This window comes from Borostomias antarcticus (genome assembly GCF_949987555.1).
Source record: "Borostomias antarcticus genome assembly, chromosome: 15".
Taxonomy (NCBI): Eukaryota; Metazoa; Chordata; class Actinopteri; order Stomiiformes; family Stomiidae; genus Borostomias; species Borostomias antarcticus.
Window position 1 is genome coordinate 2,615,931 of NC_140248.1, and position 24,383 is coordinate 2,640,313.

The 24,383-nt window shown below is 45.9% G+C and overlaps 3 protein-coding genes across 3 annotated transcripts; 2 read left to right on the plus strand and 1 right to left on the minus strand.

The window, feature by feature from the left end:
* Nucleotides 1–3,821: 3,821 nt before the first annotated feature.
* On the minus strand, nt 3,822–5,877 carry LOC311318624 (heat shock 70 kDa protein; the record flags this gene model as incomplete). Its single annotated transcript, XM_084450001.1, has 1 exon — nt 3,822–5,877. The coding sequence occupies one exon, from the start codon at nt 5,875–5,877 to the stop codon at nt 3,940–3,942; it is 1,938 nt and encodes a 645-aa protein (XP_084306127.1). The 3' UTR covers nt 3,822–3,939.
* Nucleotides 5,878–7,816: 1,939 nt separating this feature from the next.
* Nucleotides 7,817–9,745, plus strand: LOC311318243 (heat shock 70 kDa protein-like; the record flags this gene model as incomplete). Its single annotated transcript, XM_084449519.1, has 1 exon — nt 7,817–9,745. One exon carries the CDS (start codon nt 7,817–7,819, stop codon nt 9,743–9,745), a length of 1,929 nt encoding a protein of 642 aa, XP_084305645.1.
* Nucleotides 9,746–12,646: 2,901 nt separating this feature from the next.
* lrwd1 (leucine-rich repeats and WD repeat domain containing 1) lies at nt 12,647–23,196 on the plus strand. The gene is made up of 15 exons (XM_084450567.1): nt 12,647–12,741; nt 12,870–13,104; nt 13,243–13,362; nt 13,623–13,772; nt 13,933–14,028; nt 14,202–14,561; nt 15,299–15,422; nt 15,749–15,855; nt 20,027–20,240; nt 20,341–20,413; nt 20,639–20,779; nt 21,416–21,519; nt 21,652–21,810; nt 22,205–22,314; nt 22,716–23,196. The coding sequence occupies exons 1-15, from the start codon at nt 12,662–12,664 to the stop codon at nt 22,848–22,850; spliced, it is 2,208 nt and encodes a 735-aa protein (XP_084306693.1). The 5' UTR covers nt 12,647–12,661; the 3' UTR covers nt 22,851–23,196.
* Nucleotides 23,197–24,383: the final 1,187 nt, after the last annotated feature.

The window sequence follows — 24,383 nt, forward strand, 5'->3', positions numbered from 1 at the left end:
GATGGAGCAAGCTCCTGGAGTATGTTTGTCTACCAGCTAAGAACATTTATAAAGCAATAAATTACATTTTCAGAGTAAGAGAAGCTAAAAACGACATAGGAGAGACATGGCAAATACTGGTGTGTGTTTGCTATGGCCCAGGCCTAAAGCCGGAAGTGGGCTGGTGTATGTCTGTGTGTACGTGTGTGTGACAGGAAGTCCAGGCAGCTCACTGAGCACAGTCGTGGGATGGGCACTGATTAGCGCGCATCAGGATACAGTGGAGATAGAACCCAAACACAGGCAGAGAATGTTCAGAGACTTTATTCATGAATGAAATCAGTACAAGCACAAGACATAACAAGTAACCCCAAACTGAACAAACCAAATGTTGAGGCCAATGGGGTAGATGGTGATGGTCTAGATGACACGTCTTCACACACCCTGGTCCAGCATACCAGAGTTTAGTTCATCAGCACTGTAGCCAGGGTCCTTCCTCAGCATGTCCACGTATGTTGTCTTTTTGGTCGGTCTGTCATCGTGGGGTTATTTGTTATGTATTGTGTCTTGAACGTCTTGTTTCCGGCCAGGCTGTTAGCAGGATGTGACCTTGGATTTTTCCTGGTTCAGAGCCGGTAGCCCATGTTCAAAGATTGCAAGCTTTCTTTTGAAAGCTTGAATAAAGAGGCAACTCGCTCTGACAAGCGGGTCTTGGACACAATCAGGTGACATGTGCTGACGGGACTCTTCACTGCGAGCCACCTCCTTCAGCCTGTCCGGCAGCAGCATCCCAATGATGCGGACTATCAGGATGGCTCGTCTCCACAGCCCACGGATGCGCCTCCGACGGAGAGTCAGATCCGGACATGGCCTCCAGTGGGGCTTGGGTGATCGTGAAACGTCCGCGTCAGATTGTCCCTTTACCAGCACACCACTAGACGCCATGGGGGTGGTGATCGCGAATGGTGGTCTAACAGATGGAGCTGTGATAGAAGGGACCGGGTCCGATGGACCTGTTACAGACGGGGCTGAGTCAGGTGTCCTCTTCATCAGAGAGTCCGAGGTAGAAGTGGTCGCTCCTTCACAGACTTCTTCCCACTCCTTACAAATGAGCCTCCGACGCCGAGAGAGCTCCAGATTGCATCTCCAGGGGGCCTTGGGTGATCGTGGAACGTTTGGCTCAGATTGTCCCTTTAGCGCCACCCCACTAGACGCCATGGGGGTGGATAAGGCGCTAGTGGGGCTGTCTCCTCTACTGGTCCTGGTCATGGAAAGTGGTGGACTGACAGATGGAGCTGTGTCAGATGGAGCTGTGTCAGGAGCCCTCTTAACCATAGAGTCCGAGGTGGAAATGGCCGCCCCTTGATAGACTCCCTCCCACTTCTTGCGAAAGAGCCTCCGACGCAGAGAGAACTTGGAGGAGGACGGGGCTGTGTCAAATGAACCGGTGACAGACGGGGCTGTGACAAATGAACCGGTGACAGACGGGGCTGTGTCAAATGAACCGGTGACAGACGGGGCTGTGTCAAATGAACCGGTGACAGACGAGGCCGTGTCAAATGAACCGGTGACAGACGGGGCTGTGACAAATGAACTGGTGACAGACGGGGCTGTGTGAAATGAACTCATCTCAGACACCGGGTCTTGTCCACAGCCCCCCGGATCATAGGAGTCAGAACCTGGATCGTCTTGTCCTGGACAGTCCCAATAGCTCGCATGCATCTTCGCATGCAGTCCCAATGGCTCGCATGCACACATGCACCGGGCTGTCACACTGTCCAGCTGGCGATTTCTCCATTTATCTAATAGCCAAAGCGCGATCAGGATCTCATGGAGCGCAATAAAAACTACCGTGCAGAGGAGTTTCACATCAAGATCCAGGAACGGGGTCTGAAAGGGCGTCGCCTCAGGACCTTGGTTTGCAGGTCTACATGAAATTGGCACCCTCTCTCGGGTTCTAAAAAGATCAATTATTCCACTAGCGAACATATTGGCAAAGATACATCTTTAGCAACATATTCCTCTCATCGCAAACACCGCACTGAGGCTTGTCCACTTGTTAAGGCAGGATATGTACCTTGCCGCTGTGACGTGTACACTTTATAAAATTATAAAAACTAAATAAAATTTTTTTTTAATAATAAAAACTGATTCTGATTCTAATTGTAAGCTATAGTGATAAGATAAGATAAGATATCCATGTTAGCATATAGGAGTACTGTTATAGTTACTGTTAGCACTTCAGACTTCCACTGTGTCATCAGCTGCTGGCCCCTCTTCCCAGAGCAACCGACGGATTTTCAACCGGAGGTTTCGCGTCGGCCTGATTCAACCAGGTGTTATGAGGAATTCTGTGACCATCAGTGACCAGATCCAGATCAGATCCGATGGTCACTGATTTCCGCATGTTAATACACCGACATCTGTGATCACATTCACACATCTGTGGTCTCACATTCCGGTACGTTAATACACAGAATACAAAGTGTTAATACACTTTGAAGATTCAAAGCACCGCCACCACCACAGAAGAAGACTACCTCGGAAAAATAATTTCACTCGGACAGAACGCGTCTATATCTGACTTCGTAGTTTTGACCCAGATACAATTCCCTCTTTGGAGACCCTTTACATAAGTAATTAAACTGTCATTTGAAACACTGGATGAACAACTGAAATTTGCTTCTATTCCACTTAAGACAAGTTAAGACATAGCACACACAATGCTACTCAAGAATGAGCGTTTAGTGGGAATGAGCTGGAATACTAGCCTAGTTTAGTTGGAATGAGAGGCTACGATAGTTTGGTGGGAATGATATAGAATAGAATATTACTTAATTTGCCATGTGTTACAGGTACATTGGGATTCTTGTCATCGCTTGATCTTACAGTATCAGTAGCCTACTAGTCAGTATCAGTTGGTGCGCAGCTAGGTTCCCAACTGACAGTACGTGTAAAAAGATGTGTTTTGTGGTGAGTGGCAGGCCATTCATGGACTAAACCTATGAGAAAAATAAATAATACTTACTCCCAAGCTTCTTTAGTGCCGTTTCGTTTTTTTGTGGACAACTTTTCATTTTCCATTCTCAGTTTGATCAGCTGTTTAGTCTGAACAACAGTCCTGGTAAATATCCACCAGCCACCACTTTACATTACAATCAAATGAACATAATCTAGCGTTTTCTGAACTGGAGAACGGAATTTGATGCTAAATACAATGCAAATGTCGTATAATTTGTGAGGAACTTGTACGGCGCGTTTTGTTATAAGCCACTTCCACTCGGCGCTAATTGGTTTCGGGGCACTTAATATGGCGCGGCCTTGAACGCACAAACCGAGGGGGAGTGCATAGGGCGAGGGAAGAGGAGCTGGGTTCGGAAAGGGCCCCAGTCTCCGGGGGAGAGGAGCGGGAACGTGGGGCGCACATTATAGCTGCATGCTTTCATTACACACGGATCGAACAAGACACGTTTATATTTTATTTCCTCACAGACTGTATGCATGTGTGTTAAGGCTGCAATAATACAAACACAACATTGTATTCTCCACATTGTAATGATTCAGTAATTCTGTGATTAATACTAGTGAACAGAAACTGCTCCATCAAGTGTGATGATTATCCCCAAACTCTGGAGTGTCAATGAACATGAGATAATTAAATATAGGAAAAATAAAAAACACTTGACAGAAACTATTATTTGTTCTTTTTATTTGCAATGTCCAGCAATGAACAAACTGTACAAGACATATATGTACATCAATACTTACTTTCAGTGTTAATAATAATAAACTATAATTTGTATAAGACCTTTCATACAAAACATGCAGCTCAAAGTGCTTTACAGAATGTCAAATGTTGACTCAATGTCACATTAATTTCAATAAATAAATGATTAATTTGCAACAATCATTATGAACAGAGAAAAGATATGAGAATTGTAATCAGTCAGAGGAATCATTTTAGTCCACTTCTTCAATGGTTGGCCCCTGGGAGCTGGCTCCAGAGCTAGCACGAGCCTGCTGTCCACAGCTCCCGCTGGGCATCCCTCCCTGGTACAGCTTGGTGATGATGGGGGAACACACTTTCTCCAGCTCCTTCAGCTGGTGCTCGTACTCCTCTTTCTCAGCCAGCTGGTTGTTCTCCAGCCAGGAAAGGGCCTGCTCACACTTGTCCATGACGTTCTTTTGATCCTCCTGACTTATTTTTCCCTTCATGTTCTCGTCCTGTACACTGCTCTTCATGTTGAAGGCGTAGGATTCCAGTGAGTTCTTGGCAGCTATCTTCTCCCTCTGGAGGTCGTCCTGGGCTTTGTATCTGTCAGCGTCCTGCACCATCCTCTCAATGTCCTCTTTGCTGAGCCGGCCCTTGTCATTGGTGATGGTGATCTTGTTCTCTCTGCCGGTGCTTTTATCCACGGCGGACACATTCAGAATGCCGTTGGCGTCTATGTCAAAGGTCACCTCAATCTGAGGGACTCCTCTTGGAGCTGGCGGGATTCCAGAGAGCTCAAACTTCCCCAGCAGGTTGTTGTCTTTGGTCATGGCCCTCTCCCCCTCGTAAACCTGGATCAGGACCCCAGGCTGGTTGTCAGCGTAGGTGGTGAAGGTCTGGGTTTGTTTGCTGGGGATGGTGGTGTTGCGTTTGATGAGGGCGGTCATGACTCCTCCGGCCGTCTCGATACCCAGGGACAGAGGTGCCACGTCCAGCAGCAGCAAGTCCTGGACGTTCTCCGAGGTGTCGCCCATGAGGATGGCAGCCTGGACGGCAGCACCGTAGGCCACCGCCTCATCAGGGTTGATGCTCTTGTTTAGCTCCCTGCCGTTGAAGAAATCCTGCAGGAGTTTCTGGATCTTAGGGATTCGCGTGGAGCCTCCGACCAGGACGATGTCATGAATCTGGGCTTTGTCCATTTTGGCGTCTCTGAGGGCTTTCTCCACAGGTTCTAGCGTTCCCCTGAAGAGGTCAGAGCACAACTCTTCAAAGCGTGCCCTTGTGACGGAGGTGTAAAAGTCGATGCCCTCAAACAGAGAGTCGATCTCAATGTTGGCTTGGGAGCTGGAGGACAGGGTTCTCTTGGCCCTCTCACAAGCTGTGCGCAGCCTCCTCAAGGCCCTCTTGTTCTGGCTGATGTCTTTCTTGTGTTTCCTCTTGAACTCTCCCATAAAGTGGTCGACCATGCGGTTGTCAAAGTCCTCACCGCCCAAGTGAGTGTCTCCTGCGGTGGCCTTCACCTCGAAGATGCCGTCCTCGATGGTCAGGATGGACACGTCAAAGGTGCCCCCACCCAGGTCAAAGATCAGGACGTTGCGCTCTCCTGACTTGCCTTTGCCTTTGTCCAGACCGTAGGCGATGGCGGCCGCTGTGGGCTCGTTGATGATCCTCAGCACATTCAGTCCTGCGATCGCACCTGCGTCCTTAGTAGCCTGTCGCTGGGAGTCATTGAAGTAAGCAGGAACTGTGATGACTGCATTGTTCACTTTCTTCCCAAGGTAGGCCTCGGCAATCTCTTTCATCTTCACCAGGACCATGGAGGAGATCTCCTCGGGGTTGAAGGACTTGTTCTCACCCTTGTATTCCACTTGAATTTTAGGCTTTCCCCCATCGCTCACCACCTTGAAAGGCCAGTGCTTCATGTCTGATTGCACCACCTGCTCGTCAAACCTTCGGCCAATCAGTCGTTTGGCGTCAAACACAGTGTTGCTGGGGTTCATAGCCACCTGGTTCTTTGCTGCGTCTCCGATGAGTCTCTCTGTGTCTGTGAAGGCCACATAGCTGGGGGTGGTTCTGTTGCCCTGGTCGTTGGCTATGATCTCCACTTTTCCATGCTGGAACACCCCCACACAGGAGTAGGTAGTGCCCAGGTCAATGCCAATGGATACTCCTTTAGCTGAAGACATCTTAATTCTAAGGCTTTCTGTACCTACAAAAGATGAAAGCAAATTATGAGCCTACTGCAAAGTCAACTCCCCATTTAAACAGTGGTGCTACATTTCATCAATATGTTCCTTGAAACAATTCCCCCGTGTTTTAATTCAGCACATCAGAAGTATATTGTAAAACTGATACTTAATTTAAAACTAAAACAAAAAACAGGTCTGTGATGTATACCATGCTACCATGACAGAAATTTTAACCTCAGAATGTAGATGCATACTTTTCTTTTCAAAATGTGTTAATGATAATATGATGCAAAAGAATAGCCCACATACAGTCTACTTCGCAATTAATGTAGCGTTTCAGAAATGTTCCATTAAACCTTAATTGCAAGTTAGACAGTGTGTGAGATATTCTTTAGCAACTTTCATTCATTCATCCCTCTCCAACACATGCCTTTTGAAACAGATGTGCGGAATGATGATATGTAGTGATAAGAATTTTGAATATTATAGCATATATTTGCTGAATTTTTACATTAATTTATTCATACGAAACAGCAAGTATTAGGTAAGTAAGTAAGCAAGTAAACAGCAATAGTAGGCTATGTAAAAACCTTCAAAAGTCATTAAAATACACACTAGTCTAGACGCTCCATAAACAGTCACATGTAAAGCTACTTACAGTGTATAGTAGGCCCTAAGTCGTTTCCTGAAGAGATAAGGTCCGGCTGCTCTTCCTCTCTCCGCTGTTTCTCCGTTTGTTTCGCGTCAATGCCAGTCCCAATGAAAGCTCTTATTATATATGTTTGCTGTTAGTTTCCAGATGGTTCTGGATCTCTCTGACTCACTGACCAATAAGAACGCCGAGCGCTATTTCCTGGCGTGATGACGCGCACGTCGAAACTTCCCCAGTTTTCCAGAATATTCCCGAACTATCGCGCATATAGGCCTAAACTCCTCTCGATCAATACTTCTTACAATGAATGTTCCTTATGAACTGGATGGTAAAACGTGTTTTAATGTTATCATTCGTTCGTCTGTAGGTAAAATACGCTGTAGGTTTTCAATAAAGTTTGAGCCTACTCTGAATATTAGGCTACTCATTCAAATGCCATGCCAGTGTATCTTTCTTGCATCCTTGCAGAAAACAATTGGGACACACTCTTTTATATTATCTTTCTGACAAGTTTTTAGGATTCCAGTAGGCCTATTTGAACCACTCTGTCCCTTTTTCAGAAGCATATAGTGTGGTAGGCCTAGCCTACATGCATTCCAGTCTATAGCCTACATTATTTGCATCCAGACGAATGATAACATTCGAATGATAACAAAAACGTTTTATCTTTCAATTCATTAGTAACATTCATTGTCAAATCCTCTTGATCGAGTAGGCTTCATGGTTAAGGTTCGAGACTGTTCTGGAAAACTGCTGAAGGTTCGAGCGCTGACGACGACGTGCGCGTCATCACGCCAGGAAATAGCGCTCCTCTTTCTTATTGGTCAGTGTGAGATCCAGAACCATCTGGAAACTGAAAGCAAACATGTAATATGAGCGTTCATTGGGACTGGCATTGACACGAAACAAAACGGATAAACAGCAGAGAATTTAAGAGAGGAAGAGAATAGGGTATTCTAATTTCTTATCACTGCATATCATATCATCAGAACATATTTGAAAAAATAAAATGCATGCACCATATTTTCAGGTTAAAATGTATATCATGGTAGCATGGTACATCATTTTAAAGGCTATATATGCAGTCATACATATCTGCTTCAGAGACCCGGTTTTTCAGTTTAGTATCAGTTTTAGAATGTGTTTTTGATACCATGAATTAAAACACGGGGGAATTGTATCATGAAACACATTTATCTATACTGTTTAAATGAGGACCAGATGTTGAAGTAGGCTCATAATTTGTTTTCATCTTTTGTAGGTACAGAAAGCCTTAGAATTAAGATGTCTTCAGCTAAAGGAGTATCCATTGGCATTGACCTGGGAACTACCTACTCCTGTGTGGGGGTGTTCCAGCATGGAAAAGTGGAAATCATAGCCAACGACCAGGGCAACAGAACCACCCCCAGCTATGTGGCCTTCACAGACACAGAGAGACTCATCGGAGACGCAGCAAAGAACCAGGTGGCTATGAACCCCAGCAACACTGTGTTTGACGCCAAACGACTGATTGGCCGAAGGTTTGACGAGCAGGTGGTGCAATCAGACATGAAGCACTGGCCTTTCAAGGTGGTGAGCGATGGGGGAAAGCCTAAAATTCAAGTAGAATACAAGGGTGAGAACAAGTCCTTCAACCCCGAGGAGATCTCCTCCATGGTCCTGGTGAAGATGAAAGAGATTGCCGAGGCCTACCTTGGGAAGAAAGTGAACAATGCAGTCATCACAGTTCCTGCTTACTTCAATGACTCCCAGCGACAGGCTACTAAGGACGCAGGTGCGATCGCAGGACTGAATGTGCGGAGGATCATCAACGAGCCCACAGCGGCCGCCATCGCCTACGGTCTGGACAAAGGCAAAGGAAAGTCGGGAGAGCGCAACGTCCTGATCTTTGACCTGGGTGGGGGCACCTTTGACGTGTCCATCCTGACCATCGAGGACGGCATCTTCGAGGTGAAGGCCACCGCAGGAGACACTCACCTGGGCGGTGAGGACCGCATGGTCGACCACTTTATGGGAGAGTTCAAGAGGAAACACAAGAAAGACATCAGCCAGAACAAGAGGGCCTTGAGGAGGCTGCGCACAGCTTGTGAGAGGGCCAAGAGAACCCTGTCCTCCAGCTCCCAAGCCAACATTGAGATCGACTCTCTGTTTGAGGGCATCGACTTTTACACCTCCGTCACAAGGGCACGCTTTGAAGAGTTGTGCTCTGACCTCTTCAGGGGAACGCTAGAACCTGTGGAGAAAGCCCTCACAGACGCCAAAATGGACAAAGCCCAGATTCATGACATCGTCCTGGTCGGAGGCTCCACGCGAATCCCTAAGATCCAGAAACTCCTGCAGGATTTCTTCAACGGCAGGGAGCTAAACAAGAGCATCAACCCTGATGAGGCGGTGGCCTACGGTGCTGCTGTCCAGGCTGCCATCCTCATGGGCGACACCTCGGAGAACGTCCAGGACTTGCTGCTGCTGGACGTGGCACCTCTGTCCCTGGGTATCGAGACGGCCGGAGGAGTCATGACCGCCCTCATCAAACGCAACACCACCATCCCCAGCAAACAAACCCAGACCTTCACCACCTACGCTGACAACCAGCCTGGGGTCCTGATCCAGGTTTACGAGGGGGAGAGGGCCATGACCAAAGACAACAACCTGCTGGGGAAGTTTGAGCTCTCTGGAATCCCGCCAGCTCCAAGAGGAGTCCCTCAGATTGAGGTGACCTTTGACATAGACGCCAACGGCATTCTGAATGTGTCCGCCGTGGATAAAAGCACCGGCAGAGAGAACAAGATCACCATCACCAATGACAAGGGCCGGCTCAGCAAAGAGGACATTGAGAGGATGGTGCAGGACGCTGACAGATACAAAGCCCAGGACGACCTCCAGAGGGAGAAGATAGCTGCCAAGAACTCACTGGAATCCTACGCCTTCAACATGAAGAGCAGTGTACAGGACGAGAACATGAAGGGAAGAATAAGTCAGGAGGATCAAAAGAACGTTATGGACAAGTGTGAGCAGACCCTTTCCTGGCTGGAGAACAACCAGCTGGCTGAGAAAGAGGAGTACGAGCACCAGCTGAAGGAGCTGGAGAAAGTGTGTTCCCCCATCATCACCAAGCTGTACCAGGGAGGGATGCCCAGTGGGAGCTGTGGACAGCAGGCTCGTGCTAGCTCTGGAGCCAGCTCCCAGGGGCCAACCATTGAAGAAGTGGACTAAAATGATTCCTCTGACTGATTACAATTCTCATATCTTTTCTCTGTTCATAATGATTGTTGCAAATTAATCATTTATTTATTGAAATTAATGTGACATTGAGTCAACATTTGACATTCTGTAAAGCACTTTGAGCTGCATGTTTTGTATGAAAGGTCTTATACAAATGATAGTTTATTATTATAATAATTATAACACTGGAAGTAAGTATTGATGTATATCTTTATCATACAGTGTGTGCATTGCTGGACATTGCAAATAAAAAGAACAAATAATAGTTTCTGTCAAGTGTTATTTTTTCTATATTTAATTATCTCATGTTCATTGACACTCCAGAGTTTGGGGATAATCATCACACTTGATGGAGCAGTTTCTGTTCACTAGTATTTATCACAGAATTACTGAATCATTAGGCTACAAAGTGGAGAATATACTGTTTGTATTATTGCCTTAACACACATGCATATTTACCAATAAAGCTGTGATAATCTGAAAAAAACATTGCATTCACAACTATGTAACAACTGTTTATTTCGACGGGACAGTGCACATAATACATACATACATACAACATAATGATATTAAAATATTCCTATATGACTTTTATTCTTGTGAGCATAATGAAATGAGAGTTCAAACACAAACGCTCTGTCCTGTGTGAGGCAGGTGATGTGTGTAAGGGGAAGTGGAAGCAGTGTAGAATTGAACGTAAGAAAAATATATAGTTTATATGTCAAAACATATATTGAGGATATAAGTACATTAGAAATTAGACACATGTCCTACATAAGCCTCTTTCACACGAGGAGAATGGTTTTTGCAGATATACTTCCAATTGACAATATCTAGAGACACAAATAATGACAATTACAACAACTGAGTTAGGTTTTGACCTTGATTCATAGACAAGACAACCTGGTCTATTGAACCTCAGTGACATAATCATTGCCTAAAGGTCATAATGAGATTCTAATTACCAGAGTTCATATAGGTGACCTACCTGATAAGCTAAATACATCATTCTTATCTGTCAGTGATTAATTAATTTGATAATGAGAACAGCCATGTTGAACTGATACATTGGGACAAATTGCTCTGCATTGATTTATCCAACTTTGATCAAATAATAAGTTATATTCTTTGAGCACCTACAACTTAGGGGAAGGTGTTCATACTGACCCCCACTCTGTTCTGGGGTGAGGACTGAGGTAGCCCACCCCTCTGCAGGCTTCATCTGTTCTGGGGTGAGGACTGAGGTAGCCCCCCCCTCTGCAGGCTTCATCTGTTCTGGGGTGAGGACTGAGGTAGCCCCCCCCTCTGCAGGCTTCATCTGTTCTGGGGTGAGGACTGAGGTAGCCCCCCCCTCTGCAGGCTTCATCCTTACCCTATAAAGACCACCCTGTCATAATGGTTTCTCTGTCTATTTGAACAAACACTTCTATTTATTTACAGCGAAGTGCCTTTAAATCTGATAATTGTATTCAGATGTCTGGCAATGTGAATGATGTCTTGCCTGTGAAAAAAAGGTGAGGGTGAAATAAGTTTGTCACAGTGCGCATGTCATGACCATGGTTCAAGTTCGTGTTATAATTTTGACTGTCATTCTCAAGTATAGCCTAGTTTCTGTACTTGAGCCATTTCATGCATTGTATTTCCAATGCAAAGTGAGCAGTTTTCATTTAAAAAGGAAGGAAATAAAATATTTGTTTTTTTAAATCTTAAACCTCGTTTGAATGTGAAATTCCTTTGTCGTGGGATATGGAGAGGGAACAAGTGACATACAGCACTGCCACACTCAACATGGCGGTGCATACAGCACTGCCACACTCAACATGGCGGTGCTTGACTACCTAGCGGAAATGATGTAGGCCACGTGATTAGCTCATCGACTTTTTCCCGGGAAAGTTGGACCCCACGTTACTGGTAGACAAACAATAATCGTAAGTAATTTCTGTTTCTTTAGCACGAACGATCTGCATTAAGAACTATGTCACGTTTTGACTTTGAACAAATCGGTATCCGGGAGGTAGCCTATGGTCGTTGTGTATGTGGCTAGAATTTCTGTCACTGCAATTCAGCTACCTTTTTTTCTTTTACATCACATTCTGACGCTTTTATCCAAAGCGACTAGCAGGCTACTTGGTCCACTTTATTTGTTGGTTTGTTTGTTTGTTTGGGATCTAGAGCAACCCCAAAAGTTTGCCACGCTACTCCTCCCGCAGTTCTAACTGCACACACACACACACACACACACACACACACACACACACACACGAGTCGTATGTCAAATCGACCGTGTTCATCGGGAATCGTGTGCTTCCTCATTGCTAAGCAATATCTTTGATAGTTTAATTTATATTAATTTATTAGTGAATTAAAATAACCCCATTGACTTGAATGGGAATAGGGAAAATCTACAGCTCAAATATTTTTTATCTCGGAAACCTTAAGGCCTACAGTTATCGAAGAACTACAAGTGCATGCATACAACGCACACACTCGACACACACACACACACACCCACAGTAGTCATGACAGAATGGGCAACCACACTTGCAATTTCCCCAAATTGCACATTTCTAGATGAAATTAAATGTAGGCTAACATTTTACCAATATGCTTGACATCAGACCACATTCCAATGTTCAAATTAAAACGAGTATGAAGCGAAACTACTACTTTGACATATCAGCAAACCTCATTGATACCCTGGTAATAGCTCGTCCACCCCACCAGTGTACTAGCTAGCTAGGCTATTGTTCTTTGTGGACAAGCCATTACCTCCTGATACCGTGTGGAGGTGTGACGTGTTCACGTCTCTCTCCAGCTGGTTAGCCCCGCCCCCTGCCTGCAGGATATCTAGTGGACGAGCTGCTCACCTCCGTGTTTACTTTCAGCCTCTGCTCTCAAAGAGGAGCCATGGGGAAGATAACGGAGAAGCTGTTACTAGAGAGAGGCTCTCCAAAACCCTCCACACTGGAACAAATAAAGACACTCAAGTAAGTCATATAGTTTTGTTATTCATTGTCTAGTATTGAAATCGATTAGGTGTGATGATCTTCTGCCCATGACTTGGATAGTACCTGCATTGTACTTGCATGGTATTGAGCTCTGTTTCCCCCTCCAGTCTGTCCAAGCTGGGTCTGAGGACGGAGGACCTGCCGGTCCCCCTGCTCTCTCGTCTCCCGTGCCTGGAGCAGCTGGACCTGTCTGGGAACCGCCTGCAGGAGATGCCCCCGGGGCTGGGCCTGCCCGCCCTGCGCACACTGGACCTGAGCAACAACGAGCTGGAGGACGTCACCGCTCTGGAGTCCCTGGCCAGCCTGGAGGAGCTGAGGGCCGAGGACAATCTCTACCTGACTGTGAGGATCCACACGGCCGTCTCCCTGCATCTCTCACACCTCTGGTTTTATCTCATCCACCTTTTGATTTAGCAGGAAACACGTCGTCTGTCATAGTATCAACTGAAGGGATCCATTGCTAATTGTTGTCTATCTCAGGTCAATGACATCTACAAGCTGATGGTCCTCCTGCCGAAGCTGCGAGTTCATAATGGTAAAGACATCAGCACCACAGCCAACCATGTGCGCTTCATCGCTGGAGAGAACCTCAAGAGAAGGGTAGGAACGGACTCATTTAGAAAAGATTCATTTTCACTAAGTCTGCTCATTTAGGCAATCCACAAGCAGTAAAATGGGGTAAGGTATAAATTATACTGCTGGCTAAATTATACAGCGTATTTACTCTTATTACAGTCATGTTGATTGATATGCCCCGGCCCTGTTAGGGATTAGAGATGGACACACTCTCTTGAAAATAGACCCTTGTGTCCTCTGATTGTGTTTGTTTGTGTGTAAATGTGAGGTTGTGTGATTTCCAGGTGGTCGGTGTGTGGGAGAGCAGTGCCTTCTCCCTCCCTGAGCCCTCTAGAAGAGCAGAAAGGGCCAAGATGAAGAGAGAGTTTGTCCAAAAGGCAGTCCAACAGGTCCGATACGGGCCCTCGTCCATAAACGGCTACACAAAATGGCGGGTACGTTCATGATGGCATACTCAAGTCTTTTGTTTGAACCATTGTTTTAGTGGATTCTGACTTTAGCTCTCTAGTTTTGGACATAGTTTCAGACATTGCATCACTGGTTTCTAATTGAGTCTCTCTGGTACCTGGTCTCTCCCTGGTTTCTCTCTCTCAGGTGGAGAGGATAGCTACAGAGTTCTTTGACTCGCTGATTCAGCCTGAAGATGAGGTCAATGAGACAGAGAAGGTTGCTGAAACCAAAGACATCTGCGTAAGATTGAAATAGACATCCTAAACATATTTGCAGTTCATCTCAAATACATTATGTTCATTGCTTGGCTTCCATTGTTTATGAATATTTGTTTTAAGGCTGAATTTATTCAGTGTTTGTCATTTCCACAATCCCACTCTGATTTATTCATTTTCACTTTGCCCTTCTGTCAGACTGACAAAAGAAAACGCCACACCCCAGCAGCTGAATCGGGATTGGGCACCCCACCAAAGAAAAGCAAAGTTATATCCCTATTCCCCGTGAAAGACGTGGAGATGAGCCCACGCAAGTCCAGCCGTGTACAGAACACTCCTCAGAAAGCTGACCAGACCACCACCACGGCTAGCCCCCGCAAAGCAGTGCAAGCTTCCACCATGCCCACTAGGGGGCAGTCTAGAGGGTCTGAGACCCAAAGGAAAGCACTGCAAGAGCAGCAGCTGAAAAACCACACGCCACAAGGCAAGCGGAGGAGCGGGGCGCCGACCAATGGGATCAGAGGAACACCAAACAGAAACATCTCAAACAAGTCTCAGGTATGACGCCACACTCCTGTAGCATGTGATTTCAGGGCTTTCCAACAAAACAACATTAGACAAAGGAAACTATCTGTGAATAGTGCTGTTGAAGAGAGACAGAAAGGAGGCCAATCACGTCATTAATAGTCGCGACAGCTGCTCACCTCTCATTGTGCTGATATCAGCTACTGGATGGTGGCCCATCAGGCAGTCGTTAGTCCCCCATCGATCCCCTTCTCACCTGCCCTCTCCCCCTTCCTGTCCCCTATCGATCCCCTTCTCACCTGCCCTCTCCCCCTTCCTGTCCCCCATCGATCCCCTTCTCACCTGCCCTCTCCCCCATCGATCCCCTTCTCACCTGCCCTCTCCCCCATCAATCCCCTTCTCACCTGCCCTCTCCCCCATCGATCCCCTTCTCACCTGCCCTCTCCCCCATCGATCCCCTTCTCACCTGCCCTCTCCCCCTTCCTGTCCCCCATCGATCCCCTTCTCACCTGCCCTCTCCCCCATCGATCCCCTTCTCACCTGCCCTCTCCCCCATCGATCCCCTTCTCACCTGCCCTCTCCCCCATTGATCCCCTTCTCACCTGCCCTCTCCCCCATTGATCCCCTTCTCACCTGCCCTCTTCCCCATTGATCCCCTTCTCACCTGCCCTCTCCCCCATTGATCCCCTTCTCACCTGCCCTCTCCCCCATCGATCCCCTTCTCACCTGCCCTCTCACCCTTCCTGCTCTGGCGTCCGTCTGTCTCCCAGGAGCCGCTCAGTCTGAAGGCCCACTTTGCCCTGCAGTGTCACAGTAGGAACGACAGCCCTGACGACCTGAGCACCCAGCTGTGGGCCTGTGCCTTCCAGCCCCCGGAGGCCAACTCTGGTGGGGGTGAGTTCCTGTGTCTGGTGGGGGGGGGGGGGTTGCATAACCATGGAGGGGGGTTGTTTTGTACTTCTGTCTTTGCCAAAAATTAGAATTTTCAAATGTTTTTTGCAGGATATCTGTGACAGGTGTTCAAAATGCATGATCCTGTAAAGTCAGATATGATCATTGATTTGTTTTTAGCTTCCAGTGACTCACTCCAGGTTTTAACCCAACAAACCATATTGAAAAGACCAACAGCAGCTGAGTCAAGCCCCACAGAACTTGTATGTAACATTGGAAACTCTTCGGAGCTCCTGTAGCAGTGACCGGGTCCTCTCTCTTGGTGACAGATGGGGGTGGAGGAGGTCGTGTCGTGGCCACCTGTGGAGGAGATTCTGTGTGTTTAATCGACTGTGAGACTGGAAAGGTGCTGAAGAAACACAAAGTCCCTGGCGAGGTCAGACCAGCTTCCCCGGTGCTATTGGACCACTTCCAAACACACCTCATACCACACCATGTCTAATATCTGCTACCCTTTCCTCTCCAAACACACCTCATACCACACCATGTCTAATATCTGCTACCGTTTCCTCTCCAAACACACCTCATACCACACCATGTCTAATATCTGCTACCGTTTCCTCTCCAAACACACCTCATACCACACCATGTCTAATATCTGCTACCGTTTCCTCTCTGTCAGACTCCTGTTCTTCACTTTTATACGTTTCTAGGTTTTTACTTCTGTTGTGAAATGTTTGTATTTTGTAGGGATGTGTGCAGTGACTATTTTCACTAGACGGGGGTTTTGCAATCGATTCAACCGACTGGACGACTAGTCTAAAACAGATTCAACCACTCAGCTGACTAAACGACTAGTCTAAAACAGATTCAACCACTCAGCTGACTAAACGACTAGTCTAAAACAGATTCAACCACTCAGCTGACTTAACGACTAGTCTAAAACAGATTCAACCACTCAGCTGACTATACGACTAGTCTAAAACAGATTCAACCACTCAGCTGACTATACGACTAGTCTAAAACAGATTCAACCACTCAGCTGACTAAACGACTAGTCTAAAACAGATTCAACCACTCAGCTGACTAAACGACTAGTCTAAAACAGATTCAACCACTCAGCTGACTAAACGACTAGTCTAAAACAGATTCAACCACTCAGCTGACTAAACGACTAGTCTAAAACAGATTCAACCACTCAGCTGACTAAACGACTAGTCTAAAACAGATTCACCCACTCAGCTGACTAAACGACTAGTCTAAAACAGATTTAACCACTCACCTGACTATACGACTAGTCTAAAACAGATTCAACCACTCAGCTGACTATACGACTAGTCTAAAACAGATTCAACCACTCAGCTGACTAAACGACTAGTCTAAAACAGATTCAACCACTCACCTGACTATACGACTAGTCTAAAACAGATTCAGCCACTCAGCTGACTAAACGACTAGTCTAAAACAGATTCAACCACTCAGCTGACTATACGACTAGTCTAAAACAGATTCAACCACTCAGCTGACTAAACGACTAGTCTAAAACAGATTCACCACCACTCACCTGACTATAAGACTAGTCTAAAACAGATTCAACCACTCAGCTGACTAAACGACTAGTCTAAAACAGATTCAGCCACTCAGCTGACTAAACGACTATTCTAAAACAGATTCAACCACTCAGCTGACTAAACGACTAGTCTAAAACAGATTCAACCACTCAGCTGACTAAACGACTAGTCTAAAACAGATTCAACCACTCAGCTGACTAAACGACTAGTCTAAAACAGATTCACCCACTCAGCTGACTAAAAGACTAGTCTAAAACAGATTCACCCACTCAGCTGACTAAACGACTAGTCTAAAACAGATTCAGCCACTCAGCTGACTAAACGACTAGTCTAAAACAGATTCAACCACTCAGCTGACTAAACGACTAGTCTAAAACAGATTCAACCACTCAGCTGACTATACGACTAGTCTAAAACAGATTCAGCCACTCAGCTGACTTAACGACTAGTCTAAAACAGATTCAACCACTCAGCTGACTAAACGACTAGTCTAAAACAGATTCAACCACTCACCTGACTATACGACTAGTCTAAAACAGATTCTCCACCACTCACCTGACTATAAGACTAGTCTAAAACAGATTCAACCACTCAGCTGACTAAACGACTAGTCTAAAACAGATTCAGCCACTCAGCTGACTAAACGACTAGTCTAAAACAGATTCAACCACTCAGCTGACTAAACGACTAGTCTAAAACAGATTCAACCACTCAGCTGACTAAACGACTAGTCTAAAACAGATTCAACCACTCAGCTGACTAAACGACTAGTCTAAAACAGATTCAACCACTCAGCTGACTAAACGACTAGTCTAAAACAGATTCACCCACTCAGCTGACTAAACAACTAGTCTAAAACAGATTCACCCACTCAGCTGACTAAACGACTAGTCTAAAACAGATTCAACCACTCAGCTGACTAAACGACTAGTCTAAAACAGATTCAGCCACTCAGCTGACTAAACGACTAGTCTAAAACAGATTCAACCACTCAGCTGACTAAACAACTAGTCTAAAACAGATTCAACCACTCAGCTGACTAAACGACTAGTCTAAAACAGATTCAACCACTCAGCTGACTAAACGACTAGTCTAAAACAGATTCACCCACTCAGCTGACTAAACGACTAGTCTAAAACAGATTCACCCACTCAGCTGACTAAACGACTAGTCTAAAACAGATTCAACCACTCAGCTGACTAAACGACTAGTCTAAAACAGATTCAACCACTCGGCTGACTATACGACTAGTCTAAAACAGATTCAACCACTCAGCTGACTAAACGACTAGTCTAAAACAGATTCAACCACTCAGCTGACTAAACGACTAGTCTAAAACAGATTCAACCACTCAGCTGACTAAACGACTAGTCTAAAACAGATTCAACCACTCAGCTGACTAAACGACTAGTCTAAAACAGATTCAACCACTCAGCTGACTAAACGACTAGTCTAAAACAGATTCAACCACTCAGCTGACTAAACGACTAGTCTAAAACAGATTCACCACCACTCACCTGACTATAAGACTAGTCTCAAACAGATTCAACCACTCAGCTGACTAAACGACTAGTCTAAAACAGATTCAGCCACTCAGCTGACTAAACGACTAGTCTAAAACAGATTCAACCACTCAGCTGACTAAACGACTAGTCTAAAACAGATTCACCCACTCAGCTGACTAAACGACTAGTCTAAAACAGATTCACCCACTCAGCTGACTAAACGACTAGTCTAAAACAGATTCAACCACTCAGCTGACTAAACGACTAGTCTAAAACAGATTCAACCACTCGGCTGACTATACGACTAGTCTAAAACAGATTCAACCACTCAGCTGACTAAACGACTAGTCTAAAACAGATTCACCACCACTCAGCTGACTAAACGACTAGTCTAAAACAGATTCACCCACTCACCTGACTATACGACTAGTCTAAAACAGATTCAACCACTCGGCTGACTAAACGACTAGTCTAAAACAGATTCAACCACTCGGCTGACTAAACGACTAGTCTAAAACAGATTCACCCACTCACCTGACTATACGACTAGTCTAAAACAGATTCAACCACTCAGCTGACTAAACGACTAGTCTAAAACAGATTCAGCCACTCAGCTGACTAAACGACTAGTCTAAAACAGATTCAACCACTCAGCTGACTAAACGACTAGTCTAAAACAGATTCAACCACTCAGCTGACTAAACGACTAGTCTAAAACAGATTCAGCCACTCAGCTGACTAAACGACTAGTCTAAAACAGATTCAACCACTCAGTGGCAGCCAATTTGCATTCTTTGAGCAGGGATACTCCCTTTCTTCCCCAGAACAGTACTCCAGCCTGTCTTTACAGCGTATTACTAGCAAAGATCTAAATGTGATTTATTTTGTTTAATTGAAGAGTAGGCTAGCCCAATATATCATAGCTGCACGACTATATACTACTATAACGCTGTAGTAAGGAACCGCTCGCTCTCTCCCTCTCTCTAGTAGCCTAATTTAACATATGGTAACTAGGTCGGGGGTGCTATTGTTTGCCACTAAAGTGTGCGCACATTAACATGTATATATAGCCATCAGTTTGTGAAAGACTGCAACAATGGGAACATGCATAGGACTAAACTCCAATTCACGTGCTTGCGTTGGATTATTGCCCACCCGCCAACTGCATAATGTGATAATAATTATGCACCTATACACCTGAGTAGGCTACTGTGAGTGAGGTGACTTAAATCAATGGAAATCCTTTAAAAAAAAAAAAAAAAAAAAAAAATTATATTTAGTTTAGCCGACTAGTATTTCCTTAACGACTAGCAGAAGCTGCGCCGTATAGTTGGATAAAGGACTATCTGCACACATCCCTACTATTGAGACTTTATTCATGTGTTCAAGCAAGGATGTCCGTTAAGATTCAAGTCTCTTAAAGAGATGCTTGGCCGAGAAGGGCAGCAGTACATGTAGTTTCACACACAACATCAAACTCAGTTGAGTGAGTACACAAATACTAACGCCGTGGTGCTGCTGTCCCTCTCAGGAGTTCTTCACCCTGGCGTGGTCGTCGGTGCTGATGTCACGGGAGGGGGGAGGCGGCTGTATGCGCCCCTGCAGTATCCTGGCGGCGGGGGGTAAGAGGGGCCTGGTGAAACTCATCCACCCCAGAGCCAACCTGGCGTACGGCGAGTTCCGAGCCAGCAGCAAAGCCGTGTCCATCCTGCGCTTCAGTCCCTGCCAGGGCAACTTCCTGTTCAGTGAGTGACAGCTTCCCTTTCCTGTTTGTCTTTTTCCATGGATGTATTTAGCAGGGAGACTCATGTGGATGTGCCCCTTTCCCCTCTCTCTCTCCTGCAGCTGGGGCGTACGATAGAAAGATAGTGCTCTGGGACGTGGGCGGAGTGGACACCCAGTACAACTACAAAGTCATGTGAGTGACCGCTCAAGGTCATGTGAGTGACCGCTCAAGGTCATTTTTGATTCATTCATTGATGCTTAGAGTACTTGCATAAAGACAACACTGAATCATTATGTACAAGTACCCACCATTTTTATTTTGTTATTTACTTAATTACACTGCTGATCAGTCAGCTAATTTTTTCAACCAAATGCATGTCCTGATGACGTGATGTGACCCTGGTGTCCCTCCTTCCAGTCAGCTGCTGGTGTTGCAGACCAGCTCCACGCCGCTGCACCTCTGCCTGCCCCCCGGCGCCCCGGACACACACCTCATCGCTGCCTGCGAGGACGGCCTGCACTGCTACAACACCCAGCTCAGCAAGAACACCATGAAGAGGTGTGTGTGTGTGTGTGTGTGTGTGTGAGAGAGAAATATGTCAAATATGGGTCAGCGTGTAGCTTAGGAGGTAGAGTGGCTGGCTGCGGATCCCAAGGTCCCCGGTTCGATCCCAGCGCCCGGCAGTGCGCCGAAGTGTCCTTGAGCAAGACACTGAACCCCAGAATCACTCACGTGCAGCACACCTGGTACCGTTGAATACCTGGTACCGTTGCCTCACAGCAAGAAGGTCTCCAGGCCGTTCTGTACAGAGTTTGCATGTTCTCCTTGTGTTCGCAAGGGTTTTCTCCCAAAGAACCCGCTCCGTTTGGACTGAGCACTTGGACTTGGTACCGCTGCTCCTGACTGCCCCCTGGTGGAGGATGGGATAAATGCAGGGAACAATTTCCACCGGGGACACCTGAAGAAAGCGTGTGTGTTGTGCGCTGTGTTCGACTGTGTGTGTGTGTTGTCATTGTCACTGTGTGGCCAATAAAAAGAGACTCTTGAGGTCCTGGATTTTTTTTCTTCAACATTTGTGTGTGTGTGTGTGTGTGTGTGTGTGTGTGTGTGTGTGTGTGTGTGTGTGTGAGAGAGAGAGAGCATAGGCATAAAAAATACTGTAACTTGTAACATTTCCCTCTTATGCTCTCCTAGGTCAGCTGAGTTTGAGGTCACCTTCCCCGCGTATGAGAAGGAGGACAAGGACAATCACTACCACACCATCGATGGGCTGGCGTTCCTCAGCGATGATATCGTTGGTGAGAATATCCGATATCCATCACACAAACAAACATCTAAACACTTAGAACCTCGCTCAGTGTTGATCCCGGGACAAGTGCTAACCCCGCGACCCCCGATGTCCACTCCTTGTGTCTTTGTCCGTCCCCAAGCCTCTAAAAGCCACATGCATGGCTCCATCTACCTGTGGAGCTGGAGGGACACCTGTGCTCAGCGGCCCGGTAGGAAGCAGCAGGTGTGTGCCGTGGTCCTGGCCGAGCTCCAGTGGTCCAGCACCGACGTGCCCTACCTGTCCCTCAACACCTGCCCTGGTGAGTCCCCCACACTGCACCGACGTGCCCTACCTGTCCCTCAACACCTGCCCTGGTGAGTCCCCCACACTGGACACGTCCTCAACGTTCCCAGCTCACCTCCCAGCATGCCTCGCTGTCCAGTCTCTGAACCGCTATAGAACTGGCGTGTGGTGAGCTCTCACTGGGTCACACACACACACACACACACACACACACACACACACACACACACATATATATATATATATATATATATATATATATATATATAATAACATTGTTTATTCACGACGTTACGTAATATAACATGGGAAGACATTTTCACTTAAAACTCATGTTTTGTGGAGTGGTTAAAGGTTTGATTTGGGGTTGAGCACGTCATGGACTGAGCTGTGTGTATCCCTCTCGTCAGACCGAGGCTACGTGGTGTGTGGTGACGACAAAGGCAGGCTGTGGAGGTATCACATCACAGACCTCCTCAAGGCCAACTTTAAGAGCAGGAAAACGGTCCCTGTTACGGAGGTACGAGCGTCAACAGTTCCCTCATTTCCTAAGAACAACTCTGTTTAGAACGAGCAGCTGTGGGAAAGGACCCATATCTGGAGATGTTGATTTATTTTCACACACCGAACATCAGCATCGGGCACATAAACCTAATGTTTTGGCATGGAGGCTTTTTAAGGGTGTCCTTTGTGGAGAGTGTGCTGTTGTTCAGTGGCAGAACAGGCTGAGCTAAATGCCCTGTAATTATGTACATTGACCAGTAGGTGTCAGCCTTGTTCCTGTCTCATCTGTGTACTACTTGTCAGGCCTCAGTCACAATTGCATAATACTCACTCACTGATACTCAGAGCATCATCGTCATAGGTTGTTCTCCATGTTATTTGACGGTTTACTAACGCGCCGGTTGCTGCGGTTTCCAGATCGTGGAGTGGCCAGTAAAGGACAAGGTGAAGGACGCTTCAATCAACAGCGTGGCCATGGACCCTGAGCTCAGGCACCTGGTGGCCCTTACCGACAAGAACATCGTGGTGATCTGGAAGAGAGTGGAGTCCTGAGGACCAGAGATGCTCAGTACATCCTCCACAACACCACCGCTTTCAACTTGCCTCTTTTTCCAGCACCATTGGAGTTTTTTTAACTTTTTAAACCTTTTTTCTCACTACCTTATCAGCGACTGGCAATATTAAGTGCATGGAAGGATGCACAAACAGACTGATGAAAATACCTGGCTTTTTATATTTCATGTTTTATAATTTACATTTACTTAAAATGTAAAATGTGCTTTTGCATCGATCGATCGATTTTGAGGGGAAAAAAATATGTTGATGTTTAAGGTTGTTGTATGTTGATGTTTAAGGTTATATGTTGATGCTTGAGGTTGTAGTTCACAAGTTATGTTCTATTTAACTGTACATGCAGCTGGTACTGTGCTAGTAGAGTTGATACTTGCCACAGCGTTGTATGCCAGTTATATCAGTTGTTATACCTATGCTCAACCACACTGTAAACAAGACTCAAAACTACCATAAACTATATGGCTGTACCATGTATTGGGGCGTGCAAATTTGTGGCCAATTTGTTACAGGGGTACTGATGGTACCGGGTAGCATCACTGGTATTGCCTATAATGTAAATTCCTGCATATTAAATGTTCATCTGTAGTGGTCCCAGTACTCTTTGTACTAAAGTAGCATATCACATGACATGGCTAAGATACAGATGGTTTAGGACACATACTGTACCACATAATACACACTGAACATTTAGCAGCGAGCTCCTGGAAAATGTTACGTTAACTAGATAATCAGACAGGAGGGAGAATCAAACGTGCAGAGAGCCAAGGTGGTGCTGAGTTGATCAGAGACAGGTGGTGAAACACTTGTTCTTGCGCCTCCTAACTTCATGTGTGAGCAGTTTGATCAATAGTGTCATAACTTCACTGAGTCAGATAGTCATTTGTCAGTCAATACATTTGTTTACCAGCCAAAATGTGACGGCTGATTTCTGGTGTAGGCCTACTACATACCTATACTGTATCTGATGTAGGCCTACTACATACCTATACTGTGTGTCTGATCTAGGCCTACTACATACCTATACTGTGTGTCTGATCTAGGCCTACTACATACCTATACTGTGTATCTGATCTAGGCCTACTACATACCTATACTGTGTGTTGATATAGGCCTACTACATACCTATACTGTGTGTTGATATAGGCCTACTACATACCTATACTGTATCTGATGTAGGCCTACTACATACCTATACTGTATCTGATGTAGGCCTACTACATACCTATACTGTGTGTTGATGTAGGCCTACTACATACCTATACTGTGTGTGATCTAGGCCTACTACATACCTATACTGTGTGTTGATCTAGGCCTACTACATACCTATACTGTGTATCTGATCTAGGCCTACTACATACCTATACTGTGTATCTGATCTAGGCCTACTACATACCTATACTGTGTATCTGATCTAGGCCTACTACATACCTATACTGTGTATCTGATCTAGGCCTACTACATACCTATACTGTGTGTTGATGTAGGCCTACTACATACCTATACTGTGTGTCT